This window comes from Takifugu rubripes, unplaced genomic scaffold (assembly GCF_901000725.2).
Source record: "Takifugu rubripes unplaced genomic scaffold, fTakRub1.2, whole genome shotgun sequence".
NCBI lineage: Eukaryota > Metazoa > Chordata > Actinopteri > Tetraodontiformes > Tetraodontidae > Takifugu > Takifugu rubripes.
Genome location: NW_021821647.1, coordinates 95,822 through 119,392, shown reverse-complemented (window position 1 = coordinate 119,392; position 23,571 = coordinate 95,822). Strand labels below are relative to the sequence as shown.

The window sequence follows — 23,571 nt, the reverse complement described above, 5'->3', positions numbered from 1 at the left end:
CACAGGCCGTCTGCAGCTACACGCTTCCCTCGTGCTTCCAAACCCGGGCTGCTCTCAGAACCTGAATCTAATCAAGCCTCTATTGCCCCATTATCTCTCCCTCCCTCCCTCCCTCCCTCCCTCCCTCTCGCCTCCTCTCTCCCTCAGCCTGACCTTACAAGGAGAGGCAACAGGGTTGATGTCATTCAGTGAAGAATGCTGCAGGAATCCAGAGGGAAAGGGGGGGGGGGGGGGAGGGGGGGGGGGGGGGAGGTAGAGAGAGGAGGAAGAGAGAGGGAGAGAGAGAGGGAGGGCAAGAGGGGGAGGGAGGGAGGGAGAGGAGGGACAAGAGGGGAGAGAGGGAGGGAGAGGTAGAGAGAGGAGGAAGAGAGAGGGAGGGAGGTAGAACGAGAGAGAGGGAGGGGGAGAGAGGGAGGACAAGAGGGGGAAGGGAGGGAGGGAGAGGAGGACAAGAGGGGAGAGGGAGGGAGGTAGAGCGAGAGAGAGAGGGAGAGGGAGGAGAGAGAGAGAGGGGGAGGAGGAAGAGAGAGGGAGGACAAGAGGGGAGAGGGAGGGAGGTAGAGCGAGAGAGAGAGGGAGGGGGAGAGAGGGAGGACAAGATGGGGGGGGCTGTTTACATTGTAATACACATCTGCTGAGCCCAAATCAAACGCGCACTAACTTGTTTGGAATGGTGTCATTCCTTTTCCAGGATGGAGCGCGCAGGGGGAGGGTCTAAGCGCTGGAAGGGGAAGAGAGAAAGAGAAGTTGGCATTACAGTCAACTCTTGCTCACCCTTCCTCGGAGCAGAAGAAAAGGGAGAGGGGAAAGCAAAAAAGAGAGATCCGCGTCAGGAAACCTGAGCAGGGTAAGTCACCGAGGTCACTGGACGGGACTTTGGACGGACTATTTTCCCTAAAGTGAGGCGGCTTGATCGTGCAAGATTGACTAAACGGGGAAGCTGTGTAGCTTTATCACATGGCAGCGTTTTACGCGACCCCGCAGCAGCTGCTGTGTCTAAACGACATGATTTGGGGGTTCTGCTCCTCTCCCCCCTGCGGGGAATGTGCCTCCGCCGTCGGTCGGTACCACAGCTGATGGACCGATAAGCAGCTATGCGGAAGAACCGACAGGAAGTCCAAACGATCGTGTTGCGTTTACGGCCACAGGGCAGCGGCGTTAATCAACAGCACAGGGCAGAACTGCTACAAGAGTCGCCCCATGAGGTAGGGTAGAAGAGGCAGGGTCGGGGTCGAGCTCCCGAAACCGGCCCACGCCCGGGGGGGTTAATGGTTCAGGGTGTGGACGTGTGAAAGCTCACAGTGTGGTTGACGAGTCGCAAGTTAACCGATGTCGGTCAGCGCTACAGCTCGGCGCTCCGCAGCACTTCAGCCGCGTGCGTGTGCGCGTGTGCACGTGTGCGTTTTCACAACGCCTGTTGAAACACCACCGTCCTGGTTCCGGACTCTGATCACTACCGAAGGTGTTCGGTCCGTATGTAAAGTACAGTGAAACGTCAGAGGTAACCTGCCCCTCGGCTACCTAGCTAGCTGATAGCATCTAGCTTCAGCCCGAATCCTTAATTCTGCGCGTTCCTGGCGGTTCTGGTGAGCTGGGCCAGCTCTGTCGGTGTTCGTTTTCAGTGGTTCCGCCTGTCTGACCCCCCAATCTACAATTCTAATCGTCTTTAAGGTAGTAGTGAATGCACAGTGTGGACCCACCTATGACATTTAGACAAAGAAAACATCTGCTAACGCTGTTTCTGGAATGTCCTCCTGCCTGAATGACCTAACTGGGATCACCTAGTTAGGGCTGGGGTAAAATAGGGCAAATCTGCCACAGCTCTGCACTAATAATAGAATGCTGAGAGAGTACATTTATGGTCAATTTAGCATCAACACCTAACGAGAAGGCGGAGGTCCTGTGCAAACCACAGCTGGTGAAGTCTTTGGATCTACTTTTACACCAGCGGGGAGGTTGTTTCAACCCTCAGGGGCTCAGAAAAGTGCCTGTAGCAGTGGTTCCTGATGTCCTGGTCCAGGCTGCTCCGAGGTTAATGTGGGCTTTCTGCTTTCCCAAACACTGGGATTATTGACACGCACGCCCCACTGGTCCCGTGATTCTGTCCCCCCCGTTACGACGGTGCTGGTTTAATTTCAGCCACCAAACTTCATCTTTTGACTCGGTTTGCTGTCGAACCCCTCGGCGGACCTTGCCTGGTCGTGTCAGCCCCCGTTGTTATGGCGATGGGGAATCTCACCCTTTTTCTGAGCCGTTTCCTGCTCGGCCCGTCGTCTCACTGTGGAGCGTGACTGGCGCCAGTGACCTGTAAGATTGGGCTCAAAAGGACCGTCTGCCCCCGCATTGCTGACCCCCGGCCCAGACACGCTCTCCCTGGACGCAGGCGCCCCATTAGCATCAGAACAATAGAGTGGGAGCAGCAGACGGGTCGCCGGCCTGCCACCCAGGGACGGAGTCACTGAGGAATTCGGGCACGTTTCTCGCCGCCGCTCAGCTGACTGCGTGTGGAAAAAGGCGTCGCTGAACGCGCGTTTAGGCGGTTGACACAACTGTAATGTTCAACGGTCATGGGGGGGGGGAAGCATTCACACTTAAGAAGTCTGTGTGGAAAATTAGGAAGTGAGTCAAGTAAAAAACTTCCATAAATGGCCTTGTGAGATATCCTGTGTCTCTGAAACTGAAGTGTTGGCTGCTGATTTGAGTAGTGATCCTGTCAATTGTGCGCCCCTTTTAGCGGTTCCTGTAACCCCCCCCCCCCCATGAGTCCTCCGTGAAACAAGGCCGAGGACAAGAAGAACAAAAATGTGTCAGACATTCCAGTTTTAGTCGGTTAAGCAACACCAGGGCGGCTTAAATGTCCTTAAAATATCTATAGTGTGATTATATGCTCCACCAGTGGATCCCTGGAAGGTTTGCTGGTCTTTAATCTTGGGGCCACCCTCCTCCGTCCACCACAACCAGCTGTGAAGTTTTAAAAAGGACCTGAAATGATGTCACACGGCTCAAGTTGCAAGGGAGAAATGACTGATGAGTTTTTTTTTGGGGGGGGGGGTAAGAACAAAAGACAAAAAGTGGCCTGCCAGGGAACCCGGGGCCGTTCATCAGGAGCAGAGTCCAAAACCTGCACGCAATCCTCATTTAGGGGGTTAATAAAAAGGACAAATGGGGGCACAAACAAAGAGCAGTGGAAAGGAAACCAAAAAGGTGATGTCATTGAGTTCCAGTGCCAAATATGCTGCTCGGTCGAGGGTCTCTCGCCTCGCGGATCGGGTTTCATAATGGATTTCTGAAGCCCAGTCTGGAGTCGATCTGGTTTTATTAAACCCCCCAGGACGGCTGCAAGCGAGGAAAGGAAGCGGAGCGGAGTTTATTAGCGTGGGTGAATAATTGAGCCGCACGTTGTCTCTGAGTAACAAGACGGTCGCCGCGAGTGGAGCAGAAAGGCTGAGTCATTGTCTGCTCACAAACATGACGTGCAACTCCGTTCACGTGCACGCTTGCTGGCTTGACCCGGCTGTCAGTTGCATGAAGTGTGAACTTGGGTCAGCGTCAGAGTGGTTTTTAATGCTGCAGTAACGAGGCGCCAGAGGATTTGAATCACCCGCCTCATCGCGGCCCTTCCTGGATCTTTCTTTTAAACCGTTCCTGCAGGAAACACCGCTCTTCTCTGTTTGATGGTTCGCACAGCAGATCTGTGCAGAAGCGACGGGGTGGTGGAGCGGAGCGGAGCGGAGCTGGGGCCTTCCTGCATCTTCCAGTTTTCCAGCCCGCTGCTCTTACGCAGTATGATTAAACACTAAAATATGTAGGACACGTTCTTTAGAATCGACATGTGTTAAGGTTTGCTTTCCGTCCTGGCCCCATGAAATAGGACGAACAAGCCCACCGAAACTGCTGTGCTAACTGAAGCTAACTGAAGACGTAGCCCGAGCAAAGACACAGTTGTCCTCAGTGTGACAGCGTTCGTACATAGTTGGTGACCATTTACAACATTATTACTAACATATGCGGACATTTTCTGGCGTTTATTTCACATGAAGCTGACGTCTGAGACTCCTTTTATGGTGTTGAGGTTAGCGTCTGTATCGATGTTAGCATCAGTGCGCCTTGCATGTCGTTAGATTTGCTTCAGTTGCAGTTTTTGTGAGTTACAGGTGGTAATTTTGCATTTGGTGGTGATGGAGGAACAAGCGCTTTTTCTAAAGGTCATTTTGAGGCCTGGGCGCCGTCGGTGTAGCGTGTTCAAATTTTCTGACAAGTCTCGCCCGACCCAAGTAAGATCAACATTTGTTTAAGCGCCAGCATGTGGGAGGTAAATATTTGAGCCATTTCGACGCACCTCACATGAAAATGTTGAAGTCGGAGAGTCTTGCTCTAAGTCTGTTGAATTTCCTGTAAACAGCCACGTGTTGCTTATTGTAAATCGTCTTCAGCATCTGGAACTGATACATCGTCAGGAAGTTTTCACTCACTGTGCTGCACCTTGTTTCTGAATGACACACATAGGTGAAAAGTCATTTTCTAGGTCACATCTGAAGAGAAGCTACAGGCCCCATTGTAGAGCATCCATTAGTGCATAAATACCCTCAACAACAAGCGCTTTATAAGGTGGGATCCTCAGGTTCTCCAGCATAGCTTTAGCATGCTAGCCCAGCGGAGGAATGCAAGCTCTTCAATTAATGGTGTGTGTGATACCGATAAATGAATTTTTGCCTCAGTCTGACCGTAACCGGACAACTGAAGTCTGTAAACGCGCTAGATTGACCCATTTCCTTATCTGACTAAGACAGGCAGGTAATGTGATCTGAAAGGGATGTTTCGGCATGTTTCCACCCCAGTTGGAGTTAGAGTGCACGTGCTCGTGCTCCACAGCGTGTTCAGAGGGCCGGCGCCAGCTCACACCGCCTACTACATCCTGCTGTTCTCACACGTGTCTGCAGGTGAAGTCCACACGATGGAGGATTCCAGCAACAGCAAACCGTTCATGGTGACGTCCTCCCTCAACTTTAAAGTCACCACCCCGTCCTTCTACAACCAGCCCAAGAAGTTTGCCTCCGTGGCGCCGCCGCGGCCCAAGAGCCTGACCCCTCCATCCGCCCCATCGCCAACGCCGGTGGGCACGGGCGTGTGATCGGCCGGGTGGGCGACCTGCCGCCGCCCCCCCCCCTCGCTCTGCGACGGTGGGTTCCTGATTTATCGGGTTTATAGGTCAGACTACTGGTTAAGGTGTTCACAGCTTCTAACCAATCACCCTCTCCCATTTATGCCAGACTTCCCACCCCCTCCTCCCCCACTGGACGATGAGTTGCCGATCCCCCCCCCTGAGTGCCAAACCACACCCGGTGCCTCCGATGCCCCCCCGCCTTCATTCCCGGCGCCCCCTCCAGTGGCCGATGACCTGCCCCTGCCAGCTCCCCCTGAGGAGAGTGCCTGTTTGCCCACCTCCTTCTCCCCACCCCCCCCCCCCCCCCCCCCCCCCCCCCCCCCCCCCCACCCTCTGCCCCCGGGAGCTCACAGGTGAGATGCTCCGCCGGGTCACGCTGAAAAAGGGTCGAGCTTGACATCTTTCTTCATGTCCATCTTCTCCCCTCTAGCAGAAGCTGTTCGAGAAGCAGACCAGCTTTGATAAGCAGCTGGACTCGCTGACTGACCTCCTGTCCGAGATGGAGACCAGAGGACCCTTCAACCCCAAGGTACCAATTTTTAAGATGGCAGAAATAAACGAAGCAAAGAAAAACGGGGAGGGGAAATGAGAGAGGGGGGGCGTCCAAGGCAGCATCACTGCAGGGGAAAAAAGATTGAGTCACACGAAGAGGCGGAAAATAAAAGGGTCAGGGAACACGGCGCCATGGCCGGTTTATCTCGTTAGTTTCTCCTCGTGTTAGCGAGGATGTGTGCAGAATGGAGGACGTGAGACTGTGCCGAGGCCCATCTGTGCTGCCAGAGATCCAGTCAGAGGGCCATAAATGGAGAAGCGCAGAATCATCTTGGCTCAAAAGCTCAAAATAAAGCCCCAAAAAATGAAGCGCTCGCAATCAATTCGAACGGCAGCTCTCACAGTTTATTTTAATAACTGCGCTTCAGTTGGTTTAGGACCGTGTTCGGTCCGATCAAGTTTCATTAGGCCTGATCGTTTAATGAGTTAGTCGTTCACGCCGCCCTTGGAAGAACCATTCACGTTTATTTTGTTAGCTTTGTTTGTGGGCTTAAGAAATTCTTCTGTTATTAATGTTTTTGTCGCCTGTTGTCCAAAGTTACCGAGCCAGGTCTCTGCAGCACCAGCCCCCAGGCCTGCCGCTCCCCCCCCGACTGCTCCTAAACCAGCCCTCTCCTTCCTTCCACCGCCGGAGATGGGGGACCGACCTCCTCCGGCCCCCTGGGCGGAAGAGCTCAAAGCCAGAACGAACCGACAAGCCAACCACAGCAACTCCGCCGCCCAGCCGTTCGCGAAGCCCCCGGCCGTGGCGCCCAAATCTGCCTTTGGAGGGAGACCAGCGACATCTTCAGTTGCTCTGGCACAAAAACTGAACCAGACCGCTCCTCCCAGCAGCGTGGCACCAAAACCCTCTCCTCCCCCTGCCGCCAGCTCGTTCCCGCCACCTCCCGCGGCTCCTCCCGCCCCACCCGCTCCAAGCAACACGGTGTCCGCACCACCCTCCAATCACATCAAGGGTTCTGCATTCGCCGGCCAGACGAATGCGAACCAAACCCCCCCCGCCGCTGTGCCAGTTTCTCAACCCAAGGCGGTGACGTCTCCCCACTCTTATAATCCACCCCTGAAAACTCCCCCAGCCTCTGCAGTACGTAGCAACTCTTCACATTCACACTGTTCCCACAGAATAAAAGCGTTTTTAAAGGCCCGCCCTCTTTTTGTGCACAGCCGTCGCCCCCCGGCCCGGTTCCTGTTCCAGGTGGAGGTGTTCCTCTCAATATGAGGGAGGTGGAAGAGTTGGAGAGGATGACCAAGGACTTCATTAAAGACATGGACACGCACGCGCCCGTCATCACCTCCACTCCTACAGGTACACGTGACCGAAACCCGCTCACGCTGAGCGCTGTGGCGGCAGGATCCTCATTTGTTGGGACATAAATAGATATCTGTGGCATCTGCAGCACTGTTGACTCATCGTTGTCATCGTTGTCATGGCAACAGTCTGATCGATCTCTTCTCCTGCTTCCTCCCTTTTGGGTAGAAATACCCTCACAGCTTCACAGTCGTGATGCCTGAGTGAATTTCTGTCGCACTGTTGGATGTGAGATTATTAGACCGGATGTAGTTGGTTTCATGTGATGTTTTTGCCTCCCTTGTTTTTGCCGTGCAGATGTTGTGCTGCAGGACGGCTACACTTGAATATTCTCCCGTGTCTGACGCTCACCGCGTCTTATCTCTTCTCTCTCCTGTCCTCTTTTAGAGGTTTGTGGGAAATGTGACGAGGCTCTGTCGCGCACGCAGCCGGCTGTTCGAGCCATGAACAAACTCTTCCACTCCAACTGTTTCTGCTGCCTGAGCTGCCACCGCCCCCTGCAGGGCATGCAGTTCTATGACAGGGACGGCTCCCCCGAGTGTGAGGACTGCTACATGGTGAGGAGACCCGTGCCGGTAGCTCCTGCGTTGGCAGGCTTGAATCCAATATTTCGGCTTATTTCTGCATTACGTTGGATTTGGATTCACTTGGTCACGTTGTTCCCCCTCCTCCGTTTCAGAGTTCCCTGGCAGTTTGTTCCAGATGTGGGGAGAAGATCACAGACCGTGTGCTGAAGGCAGTGGGCCAGTGTTTCCATGCTCATTGCTTCCGCTGTAGCACCTGCTCTTGCGTACTGGAGGGGGCGCCGTTCATCACTGACGACAACAACAACCCCTACTGCGTCCAGGACTATCACAGGTAACCCCCCAGGAACACGCCCACCAGTTAGTTAACACGCCCACCAGTTAGTTAACACGCCCACCAGTTAGTTAACAGGAATGTCAGAGTGACTTGGCAGCAAACAGGGAATAAGGTAAGTGGTACAATTCTTTTTCAGCTGCTCTGTTTTCATGATCCTGTTCCATTTTTCACTTAATTTAACTCTATTTTGATCAGGGAAGGAAATTACTGGGTTATTATCATCGTCAGTAGTTGTCAGGGCAGTTAACTGAGCAGCGACGCTAATTATCTTTGTTCGCAGCGCCACAGTGGATCTGGACTGGAAATAAGCAGGAACGTTCAGGCCCTCGGCTCTACTTTTGCTCTTTGAAATAAAATAGCTTTTTTTTTTTTGCACCGTTACGTTTCAGCATTCAGAAATCTATCTGCAATCATCAGAGGAAAAAAAAGGCTCCTAAAGGGACATTTCCTCTGTTCTGTCACACTCCCCATGTTCATGGCTCCTCTCTAACAGCAGAAAATTCTAATTTACAGCTTCAAATCAACTCCAATTCTGAATTTGCATTTTGGCCACAGTAGTTTAATTGTTTAATTTAGGTAAAAAGGGAACATTTAGCCCAGGAATATGTGGAAACCTTGATTATAGCTTATAAAAACAGTTGTGCAACATTGGTGTAAATCCTCCTAAAGTTAAAACACACTTCAGTCTCGAGGGTGTGTGTGAATTTAACGGAATAACGTCCGTTTGTTCCAGGCGTTTCTCCCCTCTGTGTGTGAGCTGTAACGAACCCATCATTCCGGCGCCGGGCAGCGAGGAGACGGTCCGAGTCGTGGCCCTCGACAAGAACTTCCACCTAAAGTGTTACCGTTGTGAGGTGAGAGAAAAATAAAATGGTAAAATACACTGGTCCAACTTGGCCATGAAATGGGCATCAACATGCTTGCGTGTGGATTGTGCAGGACTGTGCTCGCCCTCTGTCCATAGAGGCGGATGAAAATGGATGCTACCCACTGGAGGGCAGGATCCTGTGTATGAAGTGCCACACCAAGCGAGCCAAGCAAGCTGCCCAGTGATTGGCTGGAGCGGCGCCACTCAGTGTATCTATGAATCAAATCCACAAGCACAGGATTTATTCATCTGCCGGTTTTGCCTTTTGAACAGGGCTTTCTTCAGCATACGTGCGCAGGTGTGAGCGTGAATGTGCTTTGTGTAAAGGTATGTTTGCATGCAGCTGAATATCCTCAGTGCAGAGGTAATGTACTGCGCTGACAAACGCCCCCCCGCGTTCTTTATTTCCAATCTTTCCTAGTCTTTTGTGTATTAAGGCAATGTGAGCCAACTCTGTTACACAAAAAAAAAAAAAAAAAAATCCAGCTTGAATTGCACAAGAATAATTTGGTTTAAAAAAATAAGTAAATGAGTCTCTTAAATCTAAAGTTGCCTTTTACCCTCCGTGATGTAGCACAATTTATTCAGACGTTTCCATCCAAAGACTTTGAGATCGCCGTGTCCGCACCGTCGCGCAGCCTCTGATTGGTTGTTACGAGGGCGTTTCTTTGTTGGTCTTTGTCGTGCCTGACTGCATGATTATTGGTGTTTTCCCCAGTGAAATGTGCTTTACGTCAGCCGGTCCGTGCCGACCCTCAGTGTAACCTGGAATAACGTGTAGATGTTCTGAACGCGCAGGAGCAACGTCGCCGCAGTTTTGTCACGCGAATGCTTCAGAGTCCAGCTGCATATTTTTTTGAATGCTTGCTTTTTAAATACAAACTTAAAAAGATCGCAGACGTGGGAGGCGGACTGGGATCTGTGGGGGGGGGACAAATCAATGAGAAATGTCAGCCGGACCAAACGGGACCTACGGAGAGTTCGTTGCACAGTTCCAGCGTGAACAAAAACCCTTTTTTTTGGTGTCCCATCACATGATCAATTTAGTTTTTTACACTCCACCAAGAATCCATAAAGCTTTGATATGCATATTCTCTATTTTCCTGGAATGTTTTGCCTTACCAGTACTATTTATAGCCCCTCATTTAAAGTGTGGAGGTTATGTGTAGCAGTATAACCTGTTCTCACAGAAGAACCAATGACTTTGAGCTTTAGGCAACAAATGTTGGATTTTTAAAATGTCATAACTGCAATATTAAGGTTCCTAAAACAGTGATATTCTTGTTTTTTCTATATATATTATTGTTTGACAGTCAGTACCACTATGTTTTCCATTTATCGTTTGTACTTCGGCCTCTTCCTCTCTGCTCTTCTGTATTATTCTCATCTTAATGTGCTGTTTCTCTCTCGAATGCTTTGATTATGCTCCCGCTCTTTTTAAATTCCATTTTTTTCCTTCTTTTTGAATCGCGTCTGGCGTAATTCCACATCCGGAAGAGCTATGGTTTGTGTTTGGAGCCTGGTGCACTTTAACACCAGACATGACCATGGTGGCGACGGCCCGCCAGCGCCGGTCCATCACACACGTTACACGTATGATGATGCCTTCACATCAGCATTTATCTGTTTAGTTACAATGTGATGTATTCCATGGAGATACCTTATATTGCCATGTAAGTTGGTTGATTCTTGTTTTGATATGTGTTTCCGAACGTTTCCAAATATTTAGCCCCGCCCCAGCGCCTTCGGCTGGATGGAAATATAAATAAAGTGCTAGATGCCAAGCAAGTCTCATCTGTTTTGTATTCATCGGTGAATGTAATGGGGATTAACTAATGCTCTATTTAACAAGACCGGCTAAAAGAAAAGGTTTAAAACTATATTACATGACTTGCGTTGTCATTTGTAATCTTGTTTTTGACCCTATTTTCTGGTCGGTGCCGCGTGACATAAAAGAAACGTGTGTTTTTTTTTTCTTTTTCTCACGTTCATGAGCTGCACAGAGGAAAGGCCAAAGGCTCTATCAGTTGTTAACAGCCATATGTTGCACTGATAATGACGACAGCAGCCGTGCACGTGCATTTGGGAGTGTTTATGCGTCCCATTTGAAAAAAAAACAACAAATATATCTGTAAGCTGGCCCTCGCTCACCAGCCTCAGCCTGCTGGCGCCGACCTCTTGACCCTGCAGACGCCAACGTTTGGAAGCAGAAGTTGTTTTTTTGTTGAGTTCCTCTTACGTGCAGCAGCCTTAAACGATCCCGGGTTTTTGGCCGTGCGGTTTGTTTTTATCGGTGCCAAAGTGAGTGATGAAAAGAGATAGAGAGCTGAGATGACAGCAGTTTGAGGGGGGGGGGGGCACCCCTGAAAGGGTCACTGAGGAATTTAAGCTGCAGGAGCAACACTGAGGACGTTTATACAGTAAGAATGAGTGAAGGGAAGCTTGAGGTAGGTCTCTTTCCATGGTGTTGCTGTAAATGTCATGTGGTGCAAACTGGATTTCCAGATGCTTCTTTTGAAGCGATTCTTTTTGAGTCTCAGATGTTTTTACAGAGGAGCAGAAGTGAGACAAGTTGATTAAAAAATGTCTGACAGAGATCAGGAGGTGGCCAATCAAGCATCAGTGTCAGCAGAATGCTCTCGTGTAATTAACTGTGCAAACAAATGCAGTAAAACGGAGACGTGAAGCCTCGTGCTGTGAGCACACTCGATGGGAAAAGATGCATTGGCCTTAGAAGAAATAGCCATAATTAATAATTGGAGGCCCATTTAGTTAACTTCATTGTACTTTACAATATCTGTCTATGAAGCCTTCTGGATAGAAGGCGAAACGTCTTCAAGAGAAGAAACCCAGTCCAGTTGACAGAGAAAACTACCTTGGATACAATGACCTGGATGACTGAGAATTTACACAAATATCTGTCTATGTTTATTTTGAAATAATTTTGAAGGAAGGAGGGTTTCTTCTAAAATAAATAAATCCTAAAGTAAGACATTTACATGTGTATTTTGGGAAACTGTTCTGAAAAATTCTCCAAATACTTACATTTCTAATAACAATTAATCAATTTCGTGCTCTTAATCACATGCAAGAAAAACAAAAAACAAGACAGCTGACGGTTATTTTAATGAAATACAGTGAAAACAACAGCTTTTAAGGTCCTCAGCAGATAAAAACTTGCTGATTATTAGAGCAGCCCATATGCATTCTTCTCTTTTCCCCCTCAGTTATCAGTCCAGCCACTGTCACAGCCAGGACCTGAGCAGAACCTTCAGCCTCCACCTCTTTCTCAGCAGCCAGTCCCCACCCCAGACCCCCCCGAGGCCGACCGACGAGGCCGGACCCAGTTGGAGCAGCAGCGGCCCAAGCCGGACTTCCTCAAGCATCGATGGCTGCTCGTTCTCCTGTTAGGTTTCCTCTCATCTGCAGCCTTTGGGGGACTTCTCTATTACATCCTTAATAGTCTTCCAGCCAACCACTATCAAGCGCACGAAGGCAGGTCTCCACGGTAACGACACAGTCAAAAGCAGAACGCCAGGTTTGATTTGACCCTTTCCCTGCAGAGTGTCTCTCCCCAGCCTGTCAGTGGGCCTCGGCCCGTCTGTCCGTGTCTGCTGATCCCTTCAGTCGCCCCTGCGATTATTTCTTGCACACATGCACGTCTGACAGGCTGTCATCCAGCACTGGGAGCAGCCGGAGAAGGCAGGACATCTACGGACACCCGCAGAGTCTCGGTGGGGATGACGGCGGGGGGCTGCAGGGGAGCGCGCCAGGAAGCAGCGAGGAAGACGTGCTGGATAGAAAAGCTGCGCTGCTGCTGTATCTCAGGGAGATTTTGGGTATCCAGCTGGCATCTGTTGTTCTCTCCATGAACGTCAGGCTGCATCTCATCGCTTTGTCCTTTATGCTGTATGATTTTCATGATGGGCGTCAGAGTCACAGGAGAGTTGGGGGAGCACGGCGGTGCGGAAGGCCAGAAGATTCTACCAGACCTGCCTGGACACCAAGTCCATAGACTCTGCTGGAGCTGAGCCCTTCCTCGCACTCGTTCAGAAGGTGAGGTCCTCAGTTATCAAGAGGTTCATTCAGATGAGGGGAATCCTTCAAAAAAAGTCCTACAACTGTCCCAATAAAGAAATTGCCAGTGAGGTTTATTCATTTTCATTCAAACTTTTTAACGGATTTGGAAAATGTACTAAGTTGGTTTAGTTGAGTCGAGCATTTCAGGGTTGCGTATTTATGCCAGAATCCTCACGCATCCTTATTAAATATGCCTGGGTTTACCCATAATCCCGCTGCATTATGGGCGCCGTCACGACATCTAGAGGACGCAGTGTTGTCGTTGTCTTCTCTGTCTGATGCGTCTCTCTCTCCCTGTCTGCAGCTGGGGGGCTGGCCTGTATCAGGCCAGTGGATTGGGACCGATTTCAACTCCACTCTCAGAATACTGATGAAAGATTACGCCACTTTTCCCTTCTTCAGCCTCCAGGTGGGCAGAGACCCTAAAGAAATTACCAGCGGGAAACCAAAAAAATACATCCAGGCTAGTACGCGCTGAGATGATCATCAAAGAGTTTCACCTTGTGGGCGCCTGGTTTCATTGACTCGTGACTCCTCTGTGTCAATAGATCGATCAGCCTAATCTGTTGATCCCCATCGAGTGGAACAGCACGACGCAGAAGTCTCAAGCTATAACCCAGGTGGATCCCCTCTTTCAGCAACCTCTTGCCGGCGTTAAATAACCTCCATTTTCTCTGTCTCGTTTCCTGTCATCCAGACTCTTCTTCCTTTCTTGGCATCGTGCCAGACGTACCTGGCGCTGCTGGGGTCTCCTCCCAACAGCAGCACGATCCACTTGTATACATTCGTCTCTCTGTCCTCAGAGCTGGCCGTGGCCGCCGCGCCCCGCCATTACCGCCTGTCCAAAGGGCTGCTCTATCAGCGCATGACCATTAAAGAGCTGCAGGTAGAGGTCGATCTTGGGTCTCTCCGTGATCGGCCTGCATTTGCTCAAATAATTCATTTCATCTTCCTGTAAATATGCCCTCAGCGTCACGCCCCAGCCATTGACTGGCTGGGCGGCCTGCAGGCAGCTTTCCCCTCACTGCCCTTGACCGAGGACGACCTTGTCCTGCTGCATAACTTACCCTACCTCGTCCAAATGTCCCGCATCATCGGCAAATGGCTGAATAAACACGAGCCGAGAACCAGGTAGGGTGGGTTAGATCGGTCACCCCGCAGGCCGCCATGGGTTTCCAACTCTGTGCTGGTTCCATTCAGCAGCCCCCTCCATACTTACATGGTCTTCCACCTGCTCCACACCGTGATGCCGGCTATGGACTCCAGATTTACCGAGACAGCAAAGAAGTTATCCGTGGCTCTTGGGACCAGGGAAGGGGTGAGTTGTGTGCTGTTGGTATTGTTTGAGCGTGACGGCCATGAGTTGGTTTGTTGAGTCACATGGTCATCGCGAGCGTCTCCACCAGGTAGCCCCTCGCTGGAAACACTGTGTGCTACAGACTGAAAGAGGCTTTAACTCAGTTTTTGGAAACATTCTCAGTGAAAGGTTCCACAAAGTTCACAGAGAGGTGAGGAGCGATCACGAGCATTAACAATGTCACCGAGGAGCATTACAAGTCTTGGATCAATGTAAAGAATATTGAAGCTCTGTTCACCGTCAGCAGGTTGAGGAGATCATTCAGAACATTCTTTCCTCCTTCAAGTCCAAATTGCACGAGCTTGAGTGGACAGACCCCAAATCCCTTCAGTTTGTCATGAAAAGGGTAAATTTTGACACAAAGTGTTGCTGTTGTCTCTTGTTTTGTCTTTTATATCATATTTTGATGGAGTCGGTTGGACTTCCCCCAGGTTGACTCTTTAATTCCAAGACTTTGGATTACTTTGGACAGCTCCAGCGAGGCGGAACTGGATCTGCTGCTTTCTGAGGTGCATCCCACCCCCCCAGTCTGTTAACCTTAACTCCTGTAGCAGAGATCAGTCTAGCTCAGGGTATGAAAGGGTGGCTCTAAACTGTTGTGTGTGATTCCAGAGCAGCACACAGACCTTCTTTTCCAACTATGTCCGGCTGCTTTCATTTTGGCAAAAAAGACGAAACAAACTCTTGTTTGAGCAAGCTGAAGTCATAAATCCGTAAGTGCCGGTTCGTCCCCTACTTCCCTCCTTCCTTAATAATCAACCACGTCAGCGTTTCACATGCTTTTTTCATGCTTTTCTCAGCGTTTCAGTCACACCTCTCCTCTTGGGTAATGAGCTCTTCTTTCCACCGGGGATGTTTGTCCCTCCTCTCTTCCACTCCACCTATCCTAGGTATGAAATAAGATTTTAAAGAAAACTATTTTCAATCCAGATGTACCACTAAACATTAAATAAAATGCATCCATCTAATACATGTATATGCAATATTTGACAGAGCGATGCATTACGGTATCATGGGATTCCTTATTGCTAAAGATATCCTCCACCTGATCTTACCAGACAGTAAGAAACCTGAGATGAAGCCCACGTTCAGATAATGTGAAGTTATTTATTTTCTCCATAAATCCCTGTTGTGCTAGTTTACTCTTACAGTGCGACTGTGCACGCAGTGGGGGAGTGCGTTTGGACTCACTACCTGGCTGTGACAGAAAAAGAGGAGCACGATGGAGCGCTCTCTCTCTCGCCGGTGCAGCTGCAGGAGGTGTGGTTGCAGTATTCTGCACTGCAGATAGCGCTGCAGGTCAGTAGCCATCTTCATACATTTGTCTTGTAAGGCACAGCGTTCTAATCTATGCAGGTTTTATCTCTCCTCAGGCTTATAATCAAAGTCTTAAAAGCAACCCGAGTGACACTTCAGTTTCAGGATTACCATTCATTCCTCTGTTCCTCAGGGCTTTCTCTCAGGTACTCACATCTATTAGACTCTCTCCTTCAAAACCCCCAAAATAAAACTATCGATGAAGCCTGAAAACATCTTGAGAGTAGTTAAATTCTCCTAAATGTCTCTTGCAGGTGAACTGTGACTCAGACAGGTACCGTGACTTTATGCCCCTGGAGCCGTCCTTCCTCACTACAGTCCTGTGCAGCACATCCAACCGGTGTCCAACGAACCTTCACTGTCCAAATAAAAGCCAGCAACACTCCTTCCGAACATGCTGAGCACTTTTCTGGAGAGGAACTGATGACTTGCTGCTGCAGAAACTAACCACAAACTGGATGTTGAGTTTGATGAACGTATAAGCCGATGAAATGTTGAAATTTTTGTGATATATGTTTGTGCGTCTATAGATTACACCAGCTATTACTGTTATCCAGTGTGTAAATAAAAGACATTTGAAAATGTCAGTTTATATAAAACTTATTTTATATTGCCAAAAATATAGATGTATCACGTGTACTAAGTATGAGCTGTTATTTATAAGACCATTTTTTATAGATTTTATTTGACTAAGATTGAGTATAAAATTTATACCAATTAAAAACAGAAAAGATGGAACCAAACCAACTAAATACAAGCAAAAGAGATCAAAGAAGAACTAGAAAGTGGCCCAGAGAACATCTGGGGAGATCATCCTAAAGGTATTTGTGAAGATGAAGGCTTTGTTCAAACATGTCTTAAAATTGTGTCTTATTTCATGGTGAAAACACAGAAACAAGTGATATTTTAAATCTTTTGGTGTATCAAAATATTTTTAGTAGGTGAAATATATTATCGATATATTCACACCAACATGTTACTTTCCTTCTTGATTAAAACAAGAAAAAATACCTTTGCACCACATGAGTACACATATGCAGTGTGAGAACATGTTTTATAGTCCTCAGCCTCAACATCCCCCCCCCCACATTATATCCATTTTCAGTCCATGTAAAAATGTCCATTTGTTCTTTAGAATGCTGAAAGAATGTCCGCCTCGTCACAAAACCCCCCAGACTTCTTCAAAAGCAGAACAAATCTTTGCACAGGTCAGTGCTGCAGAGAGGGGGTAATTACTGATGGACACAGTCTTCTCTGTGTAGTCCACGTTCACCTAAAAGAGCGAGAGAGAGAGAGATTAGTGTTGCTTTAATGATCCTCACTGTGGTCCCCCAACCAGCTGTTCCCTCACCGCCCCATGTGCGAACGCTCCGATCACCACTGCAGCGGGACCCTCTGGCACTAAAGTACGGGGGCAAACAGCCTCTCCTGAGGAGAAGGAGGTGCCAATGCGTGGGCAGCCCGGAGGAAGGTGGTCAGACACTGGGTTTTTAATCATCCTCAGAAGCTTCTGAGGACCATCAGCAGCTCTGACACTCAGCTTGTGGAGCAGCTGAACTGAAAGTGAACAACAGGATTGGATTTTTAGATATGATACAATTCATTTGAGGTAATAATTTAAGCATAGAATTCTGATAAAAACGAACTCATATTTACTTGGTGTAGAAAAAGAAAACATGCATATACTGTATGCCTATACAGAGACATAATAAATGGTGGTGGTTTACCCATAAGACCACAGAAGCGGGTGAAGGTTCTTGGAATGCGGGTCTGTGGGTTGATCTCTATTAAGGCATTTTTCTCAGTGTGAACATAGACCTGCAACAGTCCTGCCCTGTTCAGTGGACTGTCCATCAACATGAGCAGAGACTAGTAAAAAGAGATGTTAAATTATAATCCAAATACTCGACTATCAAACATATAGAGTCAAACATGTTTGTCACTTATAAATTGCAGGCTCAACTAATTGTTTTTAAATGCATGTGTGACATGTGTATTTTCATTAAATAATTCTTTATAGCTAGGACATTTTTAAATTAAAAATGGCAAATAATGTCTGAAGAATTCATCTGGACGTACCTGATGGGTGATATCTGGTCTAATGTTGCCTGGATTCCTTCCATTCTTGACGATTATATTTTTGTGCTGGTCACAGTTTAACAGTTCAAAAGTTTTCCCGACCTCGAAGACACAGAAAATGTACAGTATATAACACTAAATGATTAAATTTGTTACTCTATTGTAGATATGTTGTCACGGATATGACTTCAGTTGCAGTAGGAAGGGGCAACATGACAGAAACCCAAAATAAGAGCTGTGGTGTTTTACCTTTACTGTTTCTAACGATGCTCCCTCCAGAATAACAACCAGTCGTCTCTCTGCCATGCGATCGTGCAGACTGCGAAGATGTTTCGCAGGTTTTGGTTCATATTCATCCAAATGTTCAAGACCACGCTTCTTCTCGCTTGAATCCGCCATTGCTATTTTAATATGTACTGTCGCAGGTGTTGTGCGTCATATTCGATTTTAGTTGTTATTTGACAAAACGGACACGTTTTACTTTATTTCACTCTTACTTTATTAAGTACAATGTTGGTGGTGTTTCGATACCATTGGTATAGTCTTTTAGTTTTTAAAGCTGTATCTGTGAACTGATTGCGCAGCGCACGCGTCGTCTGTCGTCATCAATATGCGCCGGATGTTCTTCCACAACGTGTGGAACGAGAATTCACGTGTGGACGTTTTATGTTAAATCGCGCATTCAGGATTTGTTACATATAGAAACAGCATAATCGGTGAGTCCGTGAATCACCTGTTTTTACCGCATACGCTTTGTTGAATTGTATTGATCAATAAATTCAATAATCTTACATTTAGGAGACGTCACGGATGTTGAAGAATCCAAAGTGTGAAATACTGTCCCGAGCAGCTTTTCCTTCGGTCTTTAGTCACCAAAAAAGCCTTTAATTGCTCTGCATTATCTTAAGTTTGCAATAGTTCATGCTTCGATGAATCCGCTTCTCACTGGAATTGTTACAATACTTGTACACGTCAGACACGTTTAAGTATTTGATTTTATTGTCCTTGATTACCTATAAAAAAAATATAATTCTTTTTTGTCTCTTGGACTTTCCAGCAAAGAATATTTGTCTCTATGAAAATTGAAAATTTAACCGCTATTATAGCTTTACAATTAGCATCCCCAATTATATCTGTACTTAGTGCCGTATAGATTTAGAATTCAACTTGATTGTCATTGCACATGGAAAATAGATGTTTGATTTTCTTTCCATTTCCAGGTTATTTTTTGAGTCATGGGTCGGAAGTTGGATCCTGCCAATAAGGTCAAGAGAGGGCCGGGAAAGAAAGCCAAAAAGCAGCAAGGAGCAGAAACTGAGTTGGCCAAATTTATCGCTGATGGTGATTATGTCAGCTTTATATGAACTATGTCTAAAGTCACTAATTTCTAAACATCTACCACAAATTCAACCAGGGTTTCCTCATCTTATTCTTTTTTCCCCACAGAGGAGACTGGACCAAAACGACTGTCGAGTAGATCCAGGAAACGGTAAGAGTTTGATTGACTGACTGTAAAAAGGACTAATTTTCCTTGAGTTGTTAAATTATGTGTCATTGTTTAGAGCTGTTAAAAGAGGGCAGAATTTGCAACAAACCAAAGATGCATTCAAGGAACAGCCAAAGAAAGGTAACCACATCAGTGTTTCTCTATATCTTAATGCAGGAGTGGCTATGAAATTAATGTGTTTCATTTGGATTTTTATCATTGATAAGATTGTTACGATGGAACCCTTTGAAGCCATTTGTAGACTGCCGTGCTGTGTTTATTCTAATAAACACACACACTTCATCATATCAGAAACAGTTTTAAAGGATTTTTCCCCTTCAGGATTTACTGATGAGAACAGTAAATGGTTAAAACCAGCAAAGAGGAAGCGCAAAATGGAAGAACCACCAAGTGAGGATGACAGTGATGAGCACTGGGAGGAAGAGGAAGATGAGGAGGAAGAGGGGGAGAAGCAGCCACTATCACAGAAGAAGGGAGGGAAAGAGAAGCCACAGAAGAATGCCAAAACAGCATTGAAAGAAGATGATGATGATGATGACGGCAAGGATGACGATGAGGAGGAGGATGATGATGATGATGATGATGATGATGAAACAATGGTTGATGACTATGGAACTCTTGATGAAGAAGCAGCAGAAGAAGAAGAAAGTGATGGAGAGGAAGTGAGTACAGCAGTTCTTGACAGTCACTGTTTTTCCTAATAAATCTCGTTGATGTCCATCCCAAGACTAAACATTCTTGCTTCTCAAAGTTAAGATATTGCTAATGTGGAAAAATATGAAAATCAAATCTTTTTGTCTCCTTCATTGTTTAGCTTCTTCCCATTGAACGAGCAGCCAAAAAGGGAAAAAAGCTGAAGGAATCCATGGGCTTGATGAGTGAGGATGAGGATGACGAAGATGACAGCGATGACGAAAGTCATGAAAAATCCGATGGTGACAGTGAGAATGAAGACACAGTACAGGCCAACATGGACGAAGACATGGATCAGTTTAGGTTACCAGGACTAGAAGAATGTGAGAAAGAAGGTGAGAATTATATCTCCTTTTTAAATACCAAATAAAAGAAGTGTTAGTCATTACTTTGTTTTTCAATCCGCCTTCAAGGCATCCTGCAAGTAGACCTGAAGATGATTCATCAAAGAATAAAGGACAACATCGATGTCCTCTGCAATTTCTCAACAAAGAGGGAGGAGGGGAAAGAGAGAGGAGAGTACATGTCTCTGCTGAAGAAGGATCTCTGCACCTATTACAGCTACAACCATTTCCTCATAGAGAAACTTATGGACTTATTCCCTCTTTCAGAGGTAACGGCCTATTTTTTTTCTCCCCCCAAAGTTTAAGTGTTGTTTCTCTCAAAAACGTTTGTATCATTATCTCTTTATTTTATTGCTTACAGCTGGTAGATTTCCTTGAGGCCAATGAAATTCAAAGACCTGTAACCATTCGCACCAACACGCTGAAAACGAGGAGACGCGACCTTGCACAGGTAACTACACGGTAGCCATTTGTGGTAGTTTTACACACAGCAGCCTCATGGACTTTATAGGGGGTAAACCAAAAATAAATATCAATGTAATATTGCTGGTGAATAGTGAGCTATTTAATATTAAAATCTAAAAAAGCAGCATGGAATGCAGTTATAGCTAAAGATTCCAGGACCTTTATGAATAATTCAGTTTAAAAGGTATATTTCTAATTTTGCTTTATAAACTTGGGGTGAAATAAATGCTACATTTTTCTGACATTGGTGCGTTTCTCCCTTGTTTTAAGGCCTTGATCAACAGAGGAGTGAACCTCGATCCATTGGGAAAATGGTCAAAAGTTGGTTTGGTCATCTATGATTCTTCAGTGCCCATAGGTACATTTATATACATTTTTAGAGTTACTTGGCAAAGAACATGTAAGTCTTTCTGTTATAACACGTGCTTTAAATATATGTTGTTGTAATATTTGAAATCAGGTGCCACCCCTGAGTATCTGTCTGGCCAGTACATGTTACAGGGAGCCTCCAGTTTTCTGCCAGTCATGGCACTTTCTCCACAAGAGGGAGAGCTGGTTCTGGACATGAGCGCAGCTCCTGGAGGGAAGACCACCTATATTGGTAAGCTAAGATTTGGTTCTGTTGTTGGTGGATAAACATCAGCTTTATTGATTCTTTTAGCATTTGGAAACGGAGGAAACCTTTTATTGTTATTGTTATTGTTAATGTTGGATTGCTGTTGCAGTTCAGGGGTCTCTTGTGTCACATTATAATCTTGTATTATGGAAGCTTGCTATAGTATAGCTGCAGAATATAGTGCTCCTAAACCTGTACATGACTTTATAATGATGATTGATGTGCAGAACTATAATATTGGGTTGCAGCATTAGAGTTTTCAGACTGGGAGAAGGTGTTTACATCCTATACTGTTTAAAATCCTTATATTGTCACATTTTAAGACGGGGAAAATATTTTTAGTGTTGATTTGAAGTGTTAATTGATTCTTACAATTTAATTTTGTGTAGATTTTTGTTGCGTAATTCAATTATAAATAAAAAAAAATGGAAAATAGTTTGTTTTTTTTTTTCAAATTGAATGAATGACCTCAATTTTCCAAAATTAGCTCAGCTGATGAGAAACACAGGAACGATCGTGGCCAATGACGCTAATAAAGAGAGACTGAAGAGTGTGGTGGGCAACATCCACAGATTGGGGGTGACCAACACTGTTGTCTGCAACTACGATGGGAGGCAGTTCCCAAAGGTAACATGACCAGAATCTAAACGCAGCAATAACATTGTTTTTAAATCGCGTATAAAGCTGACACTGTCGTGCAGGTGATGGGCGGTTTTGACAGAGTGTTGCTCGATGCTCCTTGCTCAGGAACAGGAGTCATTGCTAAAGATCCTGCTGTAAAGACCAGCAAGGTAAACCTTCCATCGTTTACATAAGCTGCTACACTGATAAAGGATTTTAATATCATTCCCCTCTCTCCAATAGGATAATGCAGATGTTAATCGTTCTGCACATTTGCAGAAAGAGCTCATTTTATCTGCCATCGACTCCATTAATGCAGAGTCTCCAACGGGGGGATACCTGGTTTACTGCACATGCTCAGTAATGGTACGTGTACTGAAGAATGCATCTAGGTTTCTGTTGGTACATATGTTAATTGAAGAGTGTCAAGTATTCAGCATTTACGTTTAGTCACTAACTGACCCAAATTCCAAAAGGTGGAGGAGAACGAGTGGGTAGTGGACTACGCTTTAAAGAAAAGGAACGTCAAGCTGGTTCCCACAGGACTTGACTTTGGAAAAGAAGGTTTCACAAGGTCGGAGTCATACAGCTGTTCTTTTATTTAAATGCATAGTGTGGTTAGTCATGGCACTAAATGCCTATTACACTTCCTTTAGGTTCAAAGAGCGTAGATTCCACCCTTCCTTGCAACTGTCTCGGCGCTTTTACCCTCATTCACATAATATGGATGGTTTTTTTGTGGCCAAGCTGAAGAAATTCTCCAATGTGATCCCGACCGCACCAGTGGTACAAGGTAGCTTTTTTTTTCTTGAGTACACTTTTTTCCACAATGTTTTCCCTATTTAAAAAATAAAATGCTCCTTTTTATTTATTTATTTAGAAGAAGAAGAGACAGATACTCCTGAGGCCCCGGTCCTTAATGACACCACAAAAGAGGAACCATCCCAAAGTGACAACAGGAAGAAGATTGTTCCTGGCAAGTCGGGCAGCCTGAAGGAAAAAGTCCAAGCCAATGGAACAGTGGGGGAGAAGAATATGCCAAACAAGAAGGCAAAAGGCAAAAATAACTTGCCCACTGGACCAAAAAAAGCAAAGGTTGCCAAGATGGATGGAGACACTGTCAAGGTGACGAAGGCCAAGGAGCCCACAGTGAAGACAGCTGGTGAAACGAAACAAGAACTAAAGGCTGATAAAAAAGAAGGAAGCAGATTTGAGAAAAAGCAGGGTAAAAAGATAAAGAAGCCAATGAAGGCAAAGAAGAGAATGGGAAAGAACAAATTCAAAAAGTTAAAGAAGATGTTAGAAAAACAAGATGGTATGACAGTGTAATTTTAACTACAGTTGTTATTGTAAGCTTCCTTTGGACTGTCTCTTCTAATTGTAATATCCCATTACCATGACAGAACTGTGACGTCGTTTCTGTTAAATTGTAATAGTTGTGTACAAACAACTTCCTGCTTGGGTGATTCCTACGTTATTTGGTTTATGGAATGTTACTTTGTATATTGAATTAATTGTGAAGCAACAGCATATTCAAAAAAACGTAATAAACTTTTAAGATATTTTTCCCACAACAGTTTATTTGACTAATATAAAGTTGAGTCTTATAAGCTAATTTTGTAAGTTGCAGTATGATGGCAATGGAAAAATCATTATTATAAAGTACTGTATAACAATATACCCTGTCAGTCTGATATTAAAAAATAGAAGCGACGGAGCAGAGTGCCCCGCCCCCAGC

At 46.3% G+C, this 23,571-nt stretch overlaps 4 protein-coding genes across 9 annotated transcripts; 3 read left to right on the top strand and 1 right to left on the bottom strand.

Moving 5' to 3' along the window:
- The first annotated feature begins 601 nt into the window (after window positions 1-601).
- LOC105416730 (zyxin) lies at window positions 602-10,542 on the top strand. 3 transcript variants are annotated; one of them, XM_029832412.1, is made up of 10 exons: window positions 602-847; window positions 4,941-5,180; window positions 5,271-5,517; window positions 5,598-5,693; window positions 6,255-6,800; window positions 6,881-7,022; window positions 7,413-7,582; window positions 7,705-7,883; window positions 8,620-8,740; window positions 8,826-10,542. In XM_029832412.1, the coding sequence occupies exons 4-10, from the start codon at window positions 5,664-5,666 to the stop codon at window positions 8,937-8,939; spliced, it is 1,302 nt and encodes a 433-aa protein (XP_029688272.1). In that variant the 5' UTR covers window positions 602-847; window positions 4,941-5,180; window positions 5,271-5,517; window positions 5,598-5,663; the 3' UTR covers window positions 8,940-10,542. The 3 variants fall into 3 exon arrangements, with proteins under 3 accessions (XP_029688272.1, XP_011604185.2, XP_029688273.1); XM_011605883.2 differs by having other exon boundaries at window positions 5,595-5,693; XM_029832413.1 differs by lacking the exon at window positions 602-847 and adding an exon at window positions 927-1,205.
- Window positions 10,543-10,878: 336 nt separating this feature from the next.
- On the top strand, window positions 10,879-16,095 carry LOC115248663 (kell blood group glycoprotein-like). Of its 4 annotated transcripts, none has more exons than XM_029832407.1 (18): window positions 10,879-11,201; window positions 11,982-12,249; window positions 12,318-12,593; window positions 12,689-12,810; window positions 13,139-13,243; window positions 13,383-13,454; window positions 13,532-13,720; window positions 13,805-13,965; window positions 14,035-14,152; window positions 14,241-14,342; window positions 14,436-14,537; window positions 14,623-14,700; window positions 14,804-14,904; window positions 14,992-15,081; window positions 15,185-15,252; window positions 15,330-15,490; window positions 15,565-15,654; window positions 15,763-16,095. In XM_029832407.1, exons 1-18 carry the CDS (start codon window positions 11,181-11,183, stop codon window positions 15,907-15,909), a joined length of 2,271 nt encoding a protein of 756 aa, XP_029688267.1. In that variant the 5' UTR covers window positions 10,879-11,180; the 3' UTR covers window positions 15,910-16,095. The 4 variants fall into 4 exon arrangements, with proteins under 4 accessions (XP_029688267.1, XP_029688265.1, XP_029688266.1 ...); XM_029832405.1 differs by having other exon boundaries at window positions 13,139-13,297; window positions 14,038-14,152; XM_029832406.1 differs by having other exon boundaries at window positions 13,139-13,297; window positions 14,439-14,537.
- Window positions 16,096-16,164: 69 nt separating this feature from the next.
- Window positions 16,165-18,037, bottom strand: LOC101066424 (EMG1 N1-specific pseudouridine methyltransferase). Its single transcript, XM_003966283.3, has 5 exons — window positions 17,837-18,037; window positions 17,588-17,689; window positions 17,236-17,377; window positions 16,860-17,065; window positions 16,165-16,781 (listed from the first exon to the last, which is right to left on the bottom strand). Exons 1-5 carry the CDS (start codon window positions 17,984-17,986, stop codon window positions 16,668-16,670), a joined length of 714 nt encoding a protein of 237 aa, XP_003966332.1. The 5' UTR covers window positions 17,987-18,037; the 3' UTR covers window positions 16,165-16,667.
- A 135-nt stretch (window positions 18,038-18,172) lies between these two features.
- On the top strand, window positions 18,173-23,407 carry LOC115248662 (probable 28S rRNA (cytosine(4447)-C(5))-methyltransferase). The gene is made up of 16 exons (XM_029832403.1): window positions 18,173-18,303; window positions 18,808-18,928; window positions 19,034-19,076; window positions 19,150-19,214; window positions 19,416-19,756; window positions 19,909-20,122; window positions 20,201-20,400; window positions 20,493-20,582; window positions 20,867-20,954; window positions 21,057-21,197; window positions 21,700-21,839; window positions 21,914-22,003; window positions 22,077-22,199; window positions 22,310-22,407; window positions 22,490-22,626; window positions 22,714-23,407. The coding sequence occupies exons 2-16, from the start codon at window positions 18,823-18,825 to the stop codon at window positions 23,160-23,162; spliced, it is 2,325 nt and encodes a 774-aa protein (XP_029688263.1). The 5' UTR covers window positions 18,173-18,303; window positions 18,808-18,822; the 3' UTR covers window positions 23,163-23,407.
- The last annotated feature ends 164 nt before the right edge of the window (window positions 23,408-23,571 follow it).

What these genes read in the sequence shown, in the direction of transcription:
- LOC105416730 (XM_029832412.1), top strand. Translation starts at nt 5,664, where the DNA reads ATGGAGACCAGAGGACCCTTCAACCCCAAG. An exon ending in AAACTCCCCCAGCCTCTGCA is followed by an intron (nt 6,801 to 6,880) that starts GTACGTAGCAAC and finishes TTTTGTGCACAG; the next exon opens with CCGTCGCCCCCCGGCCCGGT. An exon ending in TAAAGTGTTACCGTTGTGAG is followed by an intron (nt 8,741 to 8,825) that starts GTGAGAGAAAAA and finishes TGGATTGTGCAG; the next exon opens with GACTGTGCTCGCCCTCTGTC.
- LOC115248663 (XM_029832404.1), top strand. Translation starts at nt 11,181, where the DNA reads ATGAGTGAAGGGAAGCTTGAG. An exon ending in CCACTATCAAGCGCACGAAG is followed by an intron (nt 12,250 to 12,317) that starts GCAGGTCTCCAC and finishes CTTTCCCTGCAG; the next exon opens with AGTGTCTCTCCCCAGCCTGT. An exon ending in CAAGCTGAAGTCATAAATCC is followed by an intron (nt 14,905 to 14,991) that starts GTAAGTGCCGGT and finishes TGCTTTTCTCAG; the next exon opens with CGTTTCAGTCACACCTCTCC.
- LOC101066424 (XM_003966283.3), bottom strand. Translation starts at nt 17,986, where the DNA reads ATGGCGGATTCAAGCGAGAAGAAGCGTGGTCTTGAACATTTGGATGAA. An exon ending in CATCGTTAGAAACAGTAAAG is followed by an intron (nt 17,690 to 17,836) that starts GTAAAACACCAC and finishes TGTGTCTTCGAG; the next exon opens with GTCGGGAAAACTTTTGAACT. An exon ending in GAGCGTTCGCACATGGGGCG is followed by an intron (nt 16,782 to 16,859) that starts GTGAGGGAACAG and finishes TCGCTCTTTTAG; the next exon opens with GTGAACGTGGACTACACAGA.
- LOC115248662 (XM_029832403.1), top strand. Translation starts at nt 18,823, where the DNA reads ATGGGTCGGAAGTTGGATCCTGCCAATAAGGTCAAGAGAGGGCCGGGA. An exon ending in AGAAGAATGTGAGAAAGAAG is followed by an intron (nt 20,123 to 20,200) that starts GTGAGAATTATA and finishes TCCGCCTTCAAG; the next exon opens with GCATCCTGCAAGTAGACCTG. An exon ending in GGAGACGCGACCTTGCACAG is followed by an intron (nt 20,583 to 20,866) that starts GTAACTACACGG and finishes CCTTGTTTTAAG; the next exon opens with GCCTTGATCAACAGAGGAGT.